Genomic DNA, 16,649 nt, shown 5'->3' on the forward strand with positions numbered 1-16,649 from the left:
CAGTTTTCAATTCTTACCCCTTGTGTGCATATGCAGTAAGTGCAGGAAATGAATCAATGCTCAAGGAGAGCCTCCCTGGGTGTAGCTGAAGAATTCAAACAGATTTTATCTTTTCATCCATACCCCACTTCTGACTGCACACTTGATATTCTGATGGCTTGCAAAGAACTTGTATTTTTTCACTATGATCTTTTCTTTGCTTGTTTGCCTTTTGCTTTGAACTTTTTCTTTTAAAACCATGCTGGGCAGGGGGAAGCTCAGACAAAACCAGAAAACAATTTTTGAGAGAAATTCTAGGATATTTCAGGTTATTCACCTCTCAGTGTACCAAGAAAATCAAGGAGAAAATTCTGTTGTTTTCCTGACACCATGACGCATCTTTATTGGAAAATAATGGGCTGGATTTGAGACAGTGTAATCCAGCTGAGGGTTCTCCTACAGAACATTCCAACCCCATTTTTTGCTGCAGGACGGGTGTGAGCTGCAGAGCAGAGTGCTGGATAACAGCTCAGAAAGCACCACAGCCTCTCAGGCTGTACATTCACATTGCTCTGCATCACCTGCTACACCACATTTCTCATGTGTAACTTACACTGCTTCAAAAAGGCTCCTCCAGGGAAATGGGTTGGTCTTAATTTAAGTGTGTCTTTTGCCAGATCAGATATGAAGGCCATTTGTGGTTTGCTGCATTAAGTTGAAAAGTCTACTATGATTTTCCAGGAGAGAAAATATTCAAAGTTTATACTCAACACATTAAGGTGGAAAGCCACTGATAAAATAAGAAACAGCTGGCAAATGAAGACAAGGAACAGTGTTAAAAAGAGAAACTGCAATGTTTTTCTTGCAAGAAGGACGTCAGCAACTCCCATAAATCCTGTGCAAGTGCTTAACATACATTTCACTGCAGACCCAGATACGAAGTAGATGTTTAAGTGTTGAAAACCAGCATATGGTAAATTTTAGCAGTGCTGTTTGAGCAGTAGGACCAATCATCCAACTGGGAAACTCTCCCAGAGGAGGAGGGAAACAGCACTGGAGGTACAAGTGTTGATTATTACGCTGCAGCACATAAAACTGAGGGGTCAGGGATGGCAGTCAGGACTGTCCCCAGTGCCTGTGTCCCACAGGGACCAGGGCACCGTGCCAGAGGGTGGGAGATGATCCCTGTGGTGGGACACAAGAGGCAGCATGCACCGACCATGGAGCACTTGGAATTCTGCTGCTCTGTTGGATCAACATGGCCAGGGACAAGCTCCGTGAGTGCACATTCCCAGAGCTGTATGGAGAACATGAACTGACAGATCCTCTGTTTATTTTATGCATTTTGGGACAATGTTGTTTTGCAGATTTCAGAGCTCGTTTGTTGGGTATTCAGTGGAGAGAAATATTTTTACTGACAAGGAAAGGAATCTTTAGTAAGGCCTTTGTGGGTGATGTACATATCTTATGTAACATTTTCATATTATCAGAATCATCTTTATCTCTATTAAAAACACCCATTACTAAAAATGGAGTTCAATAGCACTTTCCATTGACCATTTCACAATAAAATTGTATAATACTGTAGTACCATAGTGACAACTTCCCCAAAAGACCTTCCTTTGTCCAAACAAAATTTTCTGTTCAGAAATCAAATGCATACACAGTGTTCAGACAGCATTTCCACTAAAGATAAATGACAGAAATTCCATGCAGAAAGCAGAGAAGTTTCAATTGTGTGAAAAACAAGCACATTTACCATTTCCAATGGTTCTTCTTGAAATTTTATAGGACAGTAGCTGCAATCGAGTCTTCAATTTAACTGCAGATCTTTCAGGAGCAAGTACACATTTAGAAAATACACACTATCAACAGAGAGGCAGAGATGTTATTGCTCTGAGCACTCACCTCATAATTGGCAATCGCTTCTCGATCAAGGGTTCGGGTCACGGAGACATCCCCATTCATCTCATTGATTCTAAAAATTCCTTTTGGGTCTTGATCTACTCCCTTTCCAGAGAGCCGAAACTTTACTCCCTCTGTCCCTTCACTTCTGATGACCTGCATGGCAGGAAACAAGCGACAGGCCAAGTTGTAAAATCTTTTAAAGTCATCCTAAAACCACATAAGTCATTTCAGTTTTTTAACTAATGCTGAGCTATGCTCCCTGCCAATAAAATGTAACTATAAAATATGATTGCAATCATTCACAAGACACTGTGCAATTTTTGTGTTAAACCCTGGAAAAGCTACTCATGTTCTCAGCCAGTTCCTATCTTATCTTTAGTGTCTTCAATTTCACTACTTAAAGTTTCTGTTATTCTACCACTGAATTCACTCTATGTCTAGAATTTGACATTTCATTTAATGCTATTTCTTCTTTTTAGTTAAATTGATAGAACAGCTGCAAACTTACAAAAAAAAAAAGACATATTCTATTGATTGCCAAGAAGCACTCTTATTTCACAACAACACTTAGCATACCAGAGAGCCATCACACAATATTTTATTAGTCATTGTGAAGTTATTACACACTACTTTCAGGTTGGGTTTTTTTCCCCCAATTCCCTTTCTAACTCTTCCTTTCCTAGGATTTTAAATCAATGGAAAAAACTCTGCATGAAAGTATTGGAGTATCCTGCCCAGAATACTCCTGAGTCACACAGCTGGAATTAGTCCACTTCCCAAATTTCTATTTATGTGTATGCACACACCCATGTGTGTATGGCAACTCCTTGTTACTTTCACCTTATTTTCCCATGAGAACAAAATCCCTAAAAATCCGATTTCAAGGCAGCCTCACATTAGCAACAGTAACATTCACAAACCTGCAGAGCCACACAATGTTAGCTATAAGCTACACACTTTGCAAATTTGTATTTGTACACCAGAATCGGAGGGATTATAAATTAATCTTGCCCTTTAAGGCTGACTATCTTGCCAAGCTTTTTCCACCTCTGCTGTTCCACGTTCTTTTGTTCCTAACAATTTCATATTGCTGATTTCCACAGAAACACTAAGACAAAAATTTATATGCTGGTCTGAATTACAGCTCAGGAAGAGGAAGGGAGAAAGTAGCCTTAGAAATCTGGACCCTCTCCAATTTTGAGATAATAAATATGCAGGGTGTTTAATAATGTCCCTGAGGAAATAAATGTTTGCTGCCCTACTGCTGTGGGTTGAGAAACGCTGGTTTGCAAATTACTGGGCAGTGAGATTTTGACTTAACTCCATAATCATTATTCCTTTATTTTAATTGAGAAGAAATTGCCATGAGTTATGAAATAGGAAATCAGCATTTTCAGAGATAAAGTTTCGCTTCGCAAACCCTTTGGGGAAGGGAGACATTTCAAAGTAAAAACCTGTTTCACCTCTTTTCCCCCCCTCCTTCCAACACTCAGAAACACTAATGGATGAAGTTTTCTTCCTGTGTATTTTTGAGCAAGTCATGCCAAAACACAGAGGCAGGCAACACTGCAGGTGACAAAAGGGCAAAGTCACTTTGTGACTTCTGGTTTGGTGATGAGACTGAAACTTAATAGCTCCTACTGAAAAGTTACCTGTTGTTCAGGTCCTTTTTTGACCAATTTCTGATATTTTTATGTCAATCCTAAAAATACATGGTTTTTTGTTAACACAAAGCTACGCTTAAGATTTTGCAATGTTATGACCATTGCTCATTTTTCTAAGGAAAAGATGAATTGATCCTTTTCTGCCCTGATGTCCGAGACTTATTATGAGGCAAGTGCCCCTTCCCATATAAGAGCAGTGGTTTGAAAGGCCTGAAATCAGCCCCACGCCAGCACAAAACTCTAACTCAGAGATGTTTATACTACAGCCATATCCACCAGAGCCATCAAACATTACCTAACTGTTTATGACAAATTTAAGACATAGTATAAACACAATGGCCCAGTTGTAACAATCCACAATAAGAAGGAAAAACAAATATTGGGCTCTGAAAGGGAATTTGTGGAAAAAAACCCCGGGTATTCATACAGAGATTTTTCTCCACACTAGATAGAAAAAGAAGAATGTAATAACAATAATAATAATAATAATAATAATAATAGTAGTAGTAGTAGTAGTAGTAGTAGTAGTAGTAGTAGTGGTCCCTGCAAACACAACTGGTGGGAAGGTTTCTTCTCAACATCAAATTTGGCAAAGACCTTAACCTTGAATTTGAGAGTGAGACATCCCAATGTGGTGCCTGGAAGATTTGTGCTCCTTGGAGCTGACACATCCCATATTTCATCCCCACTCTAGATTCAAACCCTTCTTCAGCATCTAATGTATGGCAGGAGCAGAGTTACCAGAGAGCAGAAGTTTTCTAAATGACTGGATGAGCTCACTCAGCTTTTTGAAGACTTCAGGAGCCATCACATTCACAGTGCAGCCCTTTGCAGACCTTTTTCTTTTCTCTGTTTACCTGTCCGTGCCTCCAGGGGTGGCACAGCACCTTCAGCCTGATGCTGTGACACAGAGCCCAGCACTGAGCTGCTCGGGCACCACGGCAGCGTTTGCTCAAGAGCTGTGGGCGGCTCACCAAAAGTCATTTTCAGAAGGTTCCTTAAAACGCTTAATTAGCCACAAGAGGGAGCCGCAAACTCCCAGGAATGTCAGGGAGAACATTAACATCTCCTAATTAAGATGCTTATATAATGGCTGCATAGTTCAAAGAAAGTGCATTTCCCAGTTCGCACGGAGCTCAGTACAATGAAAAGTTTAATAAAAATCAGGCTTAATTTGCCATATGGTTTGGTGCTTCAACAAGAGCAAGGAAGAAAACAGGAGGATTGTCTGACATCTCCTCTGGCAAGGCTGAGATTCTGAGCACTGACACAAACACAGCACTGCTCACATGAAGATTTCCTAGCTCACGATGCGTTTGCAGAACAATGCTTTCCCAGTATCTTAGCAGAGATAAAGCAAGGCCAGATTATATCTGCTGGAATGTTTACTTTGGGATTTCGTTTTTACTTTTCTAAAGTACATAAATGAAATCCCACAGTCACTGCTACCTGAAGCCCAGACAGACACAGTTATTTCCATAATTTTTTCACAGCTTCAGGAACTTCAGTGCAGGTTCTAATAATACTGAAAATGTCTGCACCATATGGCAGTGGCTACATGTTGAATATAAAGGCTCTGCATTCTTAGGAAATGGTTGTTAAGGCAGCACAAGACCCCACAACCCACCCACTGGTAATATGGGTAAGACAGGAATACTCTATCCAGCATCCCAATTTCTACCTATTTCATTTTCCCTTGTTCTGATGTCACAGTTCAGAGGGGACTTTCTGTGGGCAGATGGCTCAGAATAGACACCAGCTGAGCACCCCACAATAATATGGACTGTGGAAGGCTATTTCCTCACCCAGGACCCAAGGACAGCACTGGATGGAGACTCAGACATTGCTCACTTTCCCATCCCAAGGGTACTTCAGAGGATAATTGGGAATTGAAGCGATCCATCCCCCAGACTCAGCACCCACCACAGTGCAGCAAAAGGCAGAGGCTCTGGGATCCTGCTTGACTGAAAGACACTTCCAAGCAAACAGAGCATCACGTAGCTGACAGGAGCTGCTTTCTGCTGAACCATGGCCAAAACGTATTTCCCCAGTGCTATTTTTCAGCTGACATTATGCATCCCTCGCAGCTAAACTCATTTCAGCAATGTGATCCCCCTGTTGTTACGGGTTTATCGCAAAAGTAAATCAGAGTGTTCTCAAGAGAAGAAGAGAAATAGAAGTACAAAACCCCCACACTGCCCTGAGAGAATTCACAGTTCTGCAGTGCCAGCAAATCTGTCCTAAACAGCACCATCCTCAGCTACCAGTTTTATTCTTTAAGAAGTGTTTGCCTCAACCACTCCCATAATTTCTTAGTTCTTGATGCCAGGTGAATTATAGATGCATCATAATAGTTTCACTTTTTAATTAGAAAACTAATCCCACTCCCAGACAGAAATATTTGGTTCATTCCCCAGTTCCTTTCATTTCAGAGCTTTACAGTGTCTCTCTTCAGGGGCTTTTTTTGTTTTGTTTTGTGGGGTCATTTGGTTTTGGTGTTTCCTGCTCCCCCCCCCGCCCCAAGCCTCTTAGGAAGCAAATTTATTCATGGAATATTTAAAGGTGAACTATTTTTTTTCCTCTAATCACTGAGAAAAACAAGAGCACAAGAACAAAACAATGTTTTAGGGCCATTGTTTAGATATTGTATAAATAAACAGGCACTTCCTGTCCTGCCACACTGAAAATTACTCTTTACAGACAGAGGATCCATCTGCTCCACGCTGACTCAAAACAAATGTAAAATATTCCCATCGTTATTCAAAAGCATTAACCAACAGAAACTTCTTCATTACTGTAAGCTAAATATACAAAACCCGTGTCTAGAAAGGAATTTATATAATTTGCTGAGTTTAATAATTTATTATGCAAAATTTAATACCTCTATCTTCTTTAATGAAATATTAGATAAACTGGTTGAGCAAGGGAGCCAAATGGTGCTCTTTGACGAAGGCAGATGTCAGCCAAGCCTGACAGTGGGTTTCTCTCTGATTTTAACTTTCTCCAGATTCACTCCACGTACAGGTGACAGGCAAGAAAATCCAGGGGATTCATTCCCATAATGGTAACAGGAATTATAAAGCTTCTCTAAGTGACTGTGCCCTTTATTCCTGATAATTAGGGATAAACCCAGCACAGGGTATCTTTCAGGTACCACTTTCTCTTGTTCACATAAAGGGTTATTAGTTTCACTCTATTATCAATCAAAGCAAATCTGGGCAAATGCCCTTTCAGGGTGTTATCCAAAACAAGTTAATGGAGACAAGAATGAACAATATTTGTGAAATTCAAGTTAACAGCAAAACAAAACTTCAGCAATTAAAGTTGTTTATGGAAAGCAAAAACAGGTGATATCAAGGTTCTAAATTTCAAGCCGTTTCCAGATCAGTTTTCAGTCTCCAGTCTATTTAAGAGGCAAGGTTTTCAAAGCTGTGTCCATGTCCATGAGCTTTCCTGCAAAGCTGAAACCAGCCAGCCAATCACTCCCTCAAATACTGATATCTGTGCTTGCAACTGGAAGGGCACTCCAGAATCCATGGGCATGGGATGGAAAGGGAAGTGTGACCAGCAATGGGAATATACAACATAAACTCAACCTCTGTGACAGCCAAGGCAAGGGAACACAACATTGAGGTGAAAAGTTTGCGTTCTGGGGGTAGCAGAGCTGGGAAAAACTATTTAGTACCCCAGACATCCCTTCTGTACCATCAGCTCCAAGCATTTTGCTCGATGCTATTGACAGTCCAGATAACAATGCACATATACTGATCTCCCAGAGAAAGAAAATGTATGTAGACAACATACTGGGTTGTACCCAGCAAAGCCATAATTCAGTTATTTTAAACTTTAAGGACCTATTTTCTATTTCAGATCCTGGGTGAAACACATTACTACAAAATATCTGAATTTTGCACTTTAAGATACAGATTCAGCTGAATTATTGCATGATGCTCCTCAAAGAGATTACCTAAAACTTTAAATACAAGGTAATTAATCCTTTAACAAAGTTTACACTCTGCGTTTACTTCTGTGGATTATTTGTTATTTATTCTTATATATTCATACACATTTAAACCTCAGTGGCACTGGGCAAAATTCTTATTACAAGAGTAGCAATTACTTCTTAGTCACATTCTTTTGCACTTGTTCTCTTAAGGCTTTTATGAATTACAGAAAAAAGAGGAACGTGTGTATTATTACAATAGTGCATCTGTAAACTGAAGTGTTTCAATATCTGTATAAAATTTCTGAAATATTCAGTACTGGGTGTACTAATAACTCGAACATGGAAACTTTTATACCAACTTTCAGGGAAGGAAGATGGGAATTAAAAAAATCAGGCGTCGAAATTGAATTATGAAAATGAAAAAACATACACTGATATTGTCAAGAGGGTCCTTTTTAGCATTTTAACTCTGAGCTTTGTCGTGAAAAACGTTTCAGGAAGCGTCAAATTAAGGAACAACGTTGGGAGAATTAAAGCACACAGGTTTAGCATACTTTTGATGCATGTTTGCATGGCTGATTGGGGGCTGCAAAAGGTACCAGTGTTCCTCACCTGAAGCCATTCAGACAAAACTGTGAATGCTCTGATCAAGCACCACTCTGAGAACTTCATGTACATGAAGGAAATAGAACCTGTGCAGCTCAAAAAGTGGGTGGAACACTGCAGGATCTTTTTGGACTGGGGCTCTACCTCCTGAAAAATGTACTATACCAACAATTATTTTGTTACATCAGTGCAAACACAATGTTTTACTAAGTAGAAACAACTGTAAATCTGAAATTTGACAAGGTTCCTATATTCCACAGGCAAATATTTCAACAAAATAATTCAATGTATGAAAATGACACAATATGTTAAAAACCAGTGAAGCTGTTTCACCACCAGGGCTCCATTTTCCAGGTCTTTTTAGAATAATCAGAACAAATAGGATATTTGATATTCAACCAAAAAATATCTTCTCAACATAATGGCTTTTTATCGTAATTACTCATAAATGTTTACAAAATTCAGATCAACTTTGTAGTGGGATGCACAGGTGTTCAAGTGAAGCAAAATGAATTTATGCATGTGGGAGCCCTGGGCACTGGTGGATCCCTTCAGCCCCAGGTTCATTATCGTAGTTGTACAAAGATGCAAGAATTCCCCCTGAAGAGCTCTTTCCAGCAGTTGCAGGGATTTAAATTTGAGGATTTACCCAATATAAACAGCTAACAGTGAGCATTTGCTCAGAGATCGAAGCAAAGTAATTCAATAAACACATCAAGATGTGCATTAGCTTTTGTAGCAGGTAATTCCTCAGCTTCCTTTTACTCCTAATTTATAAAAAGCAAGAAGATCCATTACAAATAATTTTCCCTTTCCCTGTTCCTAGTCTATTTCACAAATATATCTGGAGACTTGGGATTCTGTACATAACAATATCTCCCTACTGACAGCACAGAATTCACAAACACAGGTTTTTGTGATCTCAAAGGAAGAGGACTTAGAGGTGTTCTTTGTCACAGGAGGCCTGGCTGTTTCACTGGCTGGTTTGGCCTTTCAGGGGCCATTGAATCACCATATTTTATTTGCTACTTAAGTGGCTGACTTGCAAACCCTGTCACTTGAAGGAATTGGAGCACCACTCTCTGCTGAGTGACAGCCAGACTGTGTAGCTCCAAAGCTGCGGTCTGTTAGGAAAAATCTGACTGTGTTTGACAATATTAAAAGAAGAACTCAAAAGATCCCCTCAAAAACAAACAAACCAATCCATTATTTGGATTTACAGATGAGCTTTATTGAAAGCTTTTTGCAGATCTAAAAGGGCAGAAATTAAGAGGCAGCACTGCCACATTTAATGGTTTGGAACTGCAGCAATTCAGGACTCAGGGCAGAATACACAATGTGTAATCAGCACAGGCGTAGCTAAATCTGGAAGAAATGGGAGAAAAGAGGAGAACAGACCCAACTTACAGCACCTCTTCCCAAGTACTTCACAGTGCTATTTATTCTGAATTAGATCAAAGTCTTAATTTATTACTGAGGGCCTCTTGTGCAGCATCCAGACAAGCTCAAGGCGCTGATCTGGCCCTGGGCTGGGAGCACCAGGGCAGCATTTCAGCTGGGATAATCTGCTGATGAGGTCTGGAGAAGTCTGCCCTGGGTTGTCTGGGGAATACAAAAACCTGGCTGCTTCCTCTCCCTGCAGCCACATTCACTGCCCCTGGGACTCAGCTACAAATGTTATCTTTAGATCCATGCATGCAGCAAAGAAAGAAATCAAGATCTGGATTAAGTGGGACCCTCCAGCTGGGCAGAGTAATTGGAATTGCAGAATAAGACACTGAAGTTGCAGAGCCAACCTGAAGAACTGAATAGGAGTAGTAAAGTGTGAAAATGGAGCTGATGAGAATGATTCACCTGAAATGCTCTTGAAAATTAGGACTCAGTTGAAGAAATTTCTTGGAAGATTTTGACTAATTTTATTTTTGCTTTAGCTAGCGACCTGATGAGTCTTGAATGTGAAAATATTTTGCAATTAAAATGAACTTAGATAAGTAGCCTATCAAAAATATTTAATTTTTATAATTGAAGATATTAAAAAAGAAATATCATAATGAAGGGTATTTTTCTAAATTTGGTTCGATGACATGAAGTCTGTCTAATACTTCTGGATACTTTAAGAACCTGCTTAGCACCCAATTCCCACTTGTAGCAAACAACCCACAGATCTAATTATAGATTTTCCTCAGTCACTAGTTCCCTAGGAAACAAATCCATGGCTCATGTCTTCTTCATGGAAGGTCATAGGAAGAAGATAAATATTTTTCTGTGTATAGAAAGTTATCTAGAGGTCACAGGTCTGCATCTCAGCAGATGCTGGTGCTTCTGCCGAGGGCAGATGGCAGCTGTGTTTGACAGTTATCTGGGATATTTAAAACTTTTAAACATTTCAGTCTGATGAAGCACTGAATACTTCTATCAGCAACAATGCTCCATGATACTTTATGCTTAAAATAAAGATTTTAATTTTGGTTCTCTAAACCTATTTCAGTTTTTATCAGTGAATCCACCCCACTTTTCATCTAAAACCATCAGAGGTCAATTCAAAACAGCTGTGAGTAGCTGCAACTTCTTAAAAATTCTAAGCAGAAATGTCAATTAAAAATTATGAATGGTAAATACAGTTTGTGTTTTCTTCATACTGGCCCTTAAATTATCAATGTCATCATAATCCTGAACAAAAATTTCACCTACCTGCTTAGGGAAAAAAAAAAGTGTAATTAATGTTAATCTACTTGATTTAGTTCTAATTCATTACTGGAAAAATAGACAAAATATAATTCATTGGAAACTCAGATACATGTGAATACATAACCCAAACAGAAGTGAATTAAAATGAATTCAAGGGTGGTAGAGGAAAGATTTGTCAGATTTCTCCTCCTCATTTATAACACAAAACCACCATTTAGCTCTCTCTTGACCCACCTACAATGACAGCATAAAAGGTATAAAATTAGGGAACACTCCTACCCACACCCAGGGTACTACCCAGCCTGACTTCAGATCAAATTAAGGAATTGAGCTAAGCCAGAATGTCCTTAATCTGTGGGAAGCCCAAACTGCCAGCACATCTCAATAAACATGCAGTGACTCCTGACCACTGACCCACAAGCCCTACCCCAAGTCTTGACCCAATGTCTTGTTCCACTTTTCTCCATGCTAAAAACCATCCAGATCCAAGCCCTCCACTAACATCACTGCTTTCCTCCCTGGCTGGGTACATAAATGGATGTAAAAATACTTCTCAGAAATATTTTTGGCTCCCTACTTTGTCCTGTTAAATTTACATTCTTTTCCCACACGCTTTTTTTTCTTTAATTATTATTATTTTTGATTCCCTCCATCTTTTTTCCCTTCTTTCACCTTTGGCAGATATCACCAGCTGTGTTGCCTTTTTGTTTCTGTAGCTCGAATGGAATGAATTCTCATCAGCTAGAGGTGAACAAATCCTCCCAGCTGAGGAAATTGCTACCACTGGAGAGCATTTCAAATCTCCTAATGACTCCTACACCCACACTGGTGTTTCTTTGCTGAGTGAGGGGTTTCACAGTTTATCACACATTCCTTGAAAGACCTCTTGTTAGCAATTCCATAAGTGACTCTGTGTTTGGAGACCTAACACAGACTACACAACAGAAACCTCTAATAAGGTTATATACTCAAAAGAAAGTTTTAACTACACCTTGATAAATTTGACTGCCTTTAACTTGAAACAAAAGCAGTCTATTGTGACTAAATGGTAGCATTAATGACTTTTTAAAATATAAAAGTAGACAATTTTAATAGTATCGTATTAATCTACTGTATTAGTAAAAATCCTAATCATACTAATATTGAAAAGAGATTTAGAAAAAACAACAAATGAAATATCTACTAGAGTGACTTTTTGGTTTTAGCAAAGCCAACTCATCAGCTCCTAAAGTTGAATCATTACTTGAGAAGCTAGAAGAAAATGAAGGCTGAATCTCTGATCCTGATACTTTCACTGCACGTTTTGCCATTCCTTCTATGGCATTTTTATTTCTAATTAGCAACTTGAATATGAGCAGACTGTACCCCAAGATACAGCATGCTAAACACGCAGTAATTCGAGGGTTTTGGAGAGACCCAAAACAGAACATCTGTTTTTCCCCAGGTACATGACAAAAATACAAGACGTCTTTGGAGTGAACTTTTAAAACTACTGATACATTTCTAAAATCACACAAATGGATCAAGTGTAATCAGAAATTGCTGGTAGGTACCATGAAGTCAGGCTAGTTCTTGTCACTGCTGCACACCAAGGATTTACTTTATGTATCCACTGTAAACATGTCTTCCCCTGTTTGTGGCCTTTTTAAGGGCTTTCCTCCAATAAAATCTTAGACAATAAGAAATTATTCCTGTTTGCTCACATCAAGATAACTCCATATACCTAATTCTGAACTTGCAAAACTATTTAATTCAATTTTGCAACAACACCAATTACCCAACCTAAATTTATGCAGAAAAGAGTCGCTCTAGGTTAGTGTGATAATTCATGTAAATTTTATAATTTCCTTCCTTGAAAAACTGGAAGCTGAGCCATAAAATGTAACTACACAGAGCATCTACATCTTCTGACTCAGCAAGCCAAAAGTTGTCGCTCTTCCAAGTGAGGTTGGCTTTGTTTTAGTCTTGTCTCCTATTGACTCAGATATTTGTTTCAATATTTCTGCATAAACATTTGCATTTGTGTGCAGAGATTGGCATCTATACCTGGAGAAGCAGTTTGATGTGAGAGCATGCAAACATTAATGTGCTTGCAGAAGTTTTGTGTCAGTGTCCACCAGTCAGCAAGAGAAAAACAGGGAAAAGGCAAGTGCACGTTCATCTGGGGGGATCCTTTCTGCAGCTCGTCCAGCTAAACCAGACTCACATCAAAACCCCAATACCTCTGGAACAAAGTATTTACTGAGGAAGCAAAGCACAAAGCTGTCATAACATCAACCTCACCTCACCAGAACTGTGGGAAAAAGCCAAATTTGGAACAGGAAATACATTAACTACCCTTTCTACATAGGGAGAACTCTCACTATGACAGTCCTTAGCAAGTGTTATCTCAAGTGAACCAGTTGCCACTGATCTTCTCTGCTGGCAAACAAATGTCAGCCTGATTTAATCTAACTACTCATTTAGAATAAAAGCTCCATATAAAGCCAAAAATCTCCTACAGAAATAATCTGAAATATTGAGGGGATTACAGAGATATTGGAAAGACTTGCACAGCTGTTCACTTTGAGCTGGAACAGATTATTTTAAGAGTATAAGTAAGATTTGGTGGTATCTCTGAGAATAAATAACAAATAATCCACAGAATGTGAGTGATCAATTACATTGTATTTAAAGTTTGAAGTAATCTCTTTTAAGAAGCCTAATTCCAGAATTCAGCCAAACCAGTGTCTTGTTGGTCATCATAAGAAAAAATGTCTTCAAGTCAGGTGACACAGATTCTTCAAAATCTTTTCCCAGTTTTCCAAGTGCATTGATAAATACAGATCTCTTCCTCACCCTTCACTACGTAACAAATAAAATTGCCATGTAATAGTGGGCAGTAATGATTCTCAGAATCCCCATTGCCCACATTTGCAAAGGATTTCAATAAAATAAATTTAAACTGAAAACACAAATTTAGTTAATGCTTCATTAAATAAATTCTTTAAAGGTTGCACGTAACAACCTTTGGATGTTTCAACCAGTAATTACTAAATATGAGCTTAAACTGTAAATGCTCCTTTTAAATATGAAACATTCCCAAAGTCTAAGATGACTTTTACAGGAAGCTCTAGACTGAAATTATTCACATAACAATCTGTACTTCATTCTGTTTAGAAAATAACTTTTTAAGCTACCTAAAAGGTGTTACTGTTACACATTGCCATTTCAATAAATAAATAAATAAAATCTCAGAAGGCAGCTTCAAAAAACATTCATCTTGGTCATTTATCTCTGTTTTTATCCCATATGCAGCTGAGCTTTTCAATGTTCTGTGAACCCCAGTCCATCAATGTCTAATTTGTGTCTTTTCATAGCAAATATACCTTAAAAAACTGTATTTCATGACATCTAAGACTGCAGGAAAAAAATATTCCATAGTGCAATTCATTAATGTAACACCTGTATTGTTAGGCTTCCATCACAAACTATTAACAATTGAAATATTAACATTCAAGAACCCATATATTACAAAAAGAATATAAATTATGTTATTGAATGAATTGAATAAAAGTTACTTTTTAAAGGAATGAACCAGAGGGTAAATACACAATAAAAGGTTTGATTTTGACCAATGGTGGTCTGAGGCCAAGAAAAAATTGTAGGCAATAGAAGTAATGGATTTTGGTTTTTTTTAAACACTATGTTTCATAAACTTGCAAGTTAGTATCAGCCTCTGAATTTATCATTTATCATTATTTAAATCTTAATTACAGTTAATATACAATTAAAACTAAAAATTTCTGAGCTTTCTAATCCACTTGTGGCTAAATACAAAATATTTTTCTACTACCTGGAACAGCTTTATCTTTTCTAACTCTGACAAAGTTAGATGCTTTCCAGTCACGTACAATTGCTTTGCCATAACACTGTTCAAAGTCAAAAAAATACTATTTAAAGCTAATAGTAAGATTTTGTGAAAGTTTGAGCTGTTAAATTACTAAAGTGTTACATCTATAGGATTGGTGGATAATGGCTATGGCGTTCTTTATCTTGCAGAATGTAAATGTAGCTAATAGCGTGGAAAAAAATCATTTTAATACTTTAGCTGAGATTGAAGAAAATAAAGGGTAAAGAAAGACATTCAAGAAGTAAAAGTCTTCACACTGAATAAACCAGAGCAAAAAAGAAAAAGGGGAATGTTTGTATAAAGTATTCTAAATGTTAGAAAGAAATTCCCTCTTTTGTAACGAGATCTTGCTTCTCAATGAGCTGAGAAGTTGAGGAGGTTCTGTTCCATCTACCAGAACAAGCTTAAGCAATTTTAAATCCAACTCTAAAAGAGCAGTTTAATGTTGTTTAATGGCAATGAAACTGACATAGTCTGCTATTCCAAGGGACATACTGGGCTCCAAGAGAAAAAGCCCCATTGATTTGTGCTCTGGTAATGTCTGGAACAGGGGATTGGAGGTGGGTTCACCCCGGGAGTGATCCTGATGCCAGAGCATCCCTGGAGTGGTTCCAGCCTGCGCTCACCCTTCGGTCAGAAATGGGAAGGTGATGCCAGAGTCGGGAAGAAGGGCTGAGGGAAAGGAGGGTTTGGTGTCTCCCTTAATTCAGTGTTCTCAGGGCTTTATCCTATGGTGCTTAACAGATATGTCAGCTATCCTGTAATGATAGAAATATAATAGGAGTCAAACAGAAAAATAGGTCTCCAGTGCCATTTTAAACTGGCAAAATACAAATATCCAACCAGTACCTGCTCCGCGTTAGTGTGCAGAGAGAGGATGCAGCTGGATTGTGCACCAGCATCGTAGCCACAGCTATTCTGGGCCTTGGCTTTAACTCTGGAACAGCACCCAGCCACTGCTGAGGCCTTGGGTTTACAGCCCTAACAAGGCACTGACACACTGCTAATGCAGGGAAAAGAGAAGACGCACCCAGAAAACAAAACAGGATTTCATTCCATGGCTGCTTCCCCATCCTACTAACCACTCCTTACCGGTAGTGGCATTATTAAGTGATAATCTATAACCACCTATGGCCATATTTGACTTCAATTATATAGGTGGGAACCCAAAATACACCTGGTATTCATAGGCATTGCTTCAGCTCAGTGCTAACAAACAGCCCAATCCATTCTCACCAGTTTATACAGGCCCAGATCATTACTGTAGTTCCATTATTCAGAACAAATGAAAGCATTAACAGCTATTTCTGGTGTAAATAATTGCTGTGTCCCTACATTTGACTGCAGTTATATATGACTAAAACATCCAAAGATAACAAATATTATATTATGTATACTACCGAACCTGTTTTACTACAGATTTACTACATATTTTCAGGTAAAAGGGACTGGACTTCTCTAAAATATTAGTGAGTCTCATATGAAAATAGAATTAAAATATATGGAGATCATGCAAATAATAGGCTAACACCTACAAAGAAGAAGGCACAAGAGTGTACCCACCCTCACAAAGAACTCAGCAATAAAATAAAATAATGTGTTTTTCTCTTCTAATTTAAGGGAAATGAAGGTAAAACCACAGCAATAATTAATGAGGAAAAAAGAGCCTTTAGATTAATGAAGTAAGTTAGTTTCCCCAGGATTAGCTATTGTTTAATTTTTACCAGAAGTTAAGGCTGCAGGCATATGATCATAACTCTCAAATAGAAGTAAAACAATATTTAATGGTATTAGTAATTTTTTAAAAATGTAAATTAGTCAACAACCCATTGTGGAGGTACAAAAATAATTTAGCAGCATCTACCAAGTTTATTAATAATTAAAATCACCTTAATATGTATGTTTCTATGGTTACACTTAATATGTTTAGAATACAGAAAGATCTTAAAACAGTCCCAGGATTCCC

The 16,649-nt window shown here is 38.3% G+C and overlaps 1 protein-coding gene across 7 annotated transcripts in view; it reads right to left on the bottom strand.

Annotated features, from left to right (window-relative positions):
• CDH13 (cadherin 13) overlaps window positions 1-16,649 on the bottom strand; it is a 445,875-nt gene that overhangs the window by 229,289 nt on the left and 199,937 nt on the right. For all 7 annotated transcript variants that reach the window (XM_069027120.1, XM_069027119.1, XM_069027122.1 and 4 more), the window contains exon 5: window positions 1,888-2,040. In XM_069027120.1, coding sequence (XP_068883221.1) covers window positions 1,888-2,040 — 153 coding nt within the window. The remainder of the gene's footprint in view (window positions 1-1,887; window positions 2,041-16,649) is intronic.

This window comes from Aphelocoma coerulescens, chromosome 11 (genome assembly GCF_041296385.1).
Source record: "Aphelocoma coerulescens isolate FSJ_1873_10779 chromosome 11, UR_Acoe_1.0, whole genome shotgun sequence".
NCBI lineage: Eukaryota > Metazoa > Chordata > Aves > Passeriformes > Corvidae > Aphelocoma > Aphelocoma coerulescens.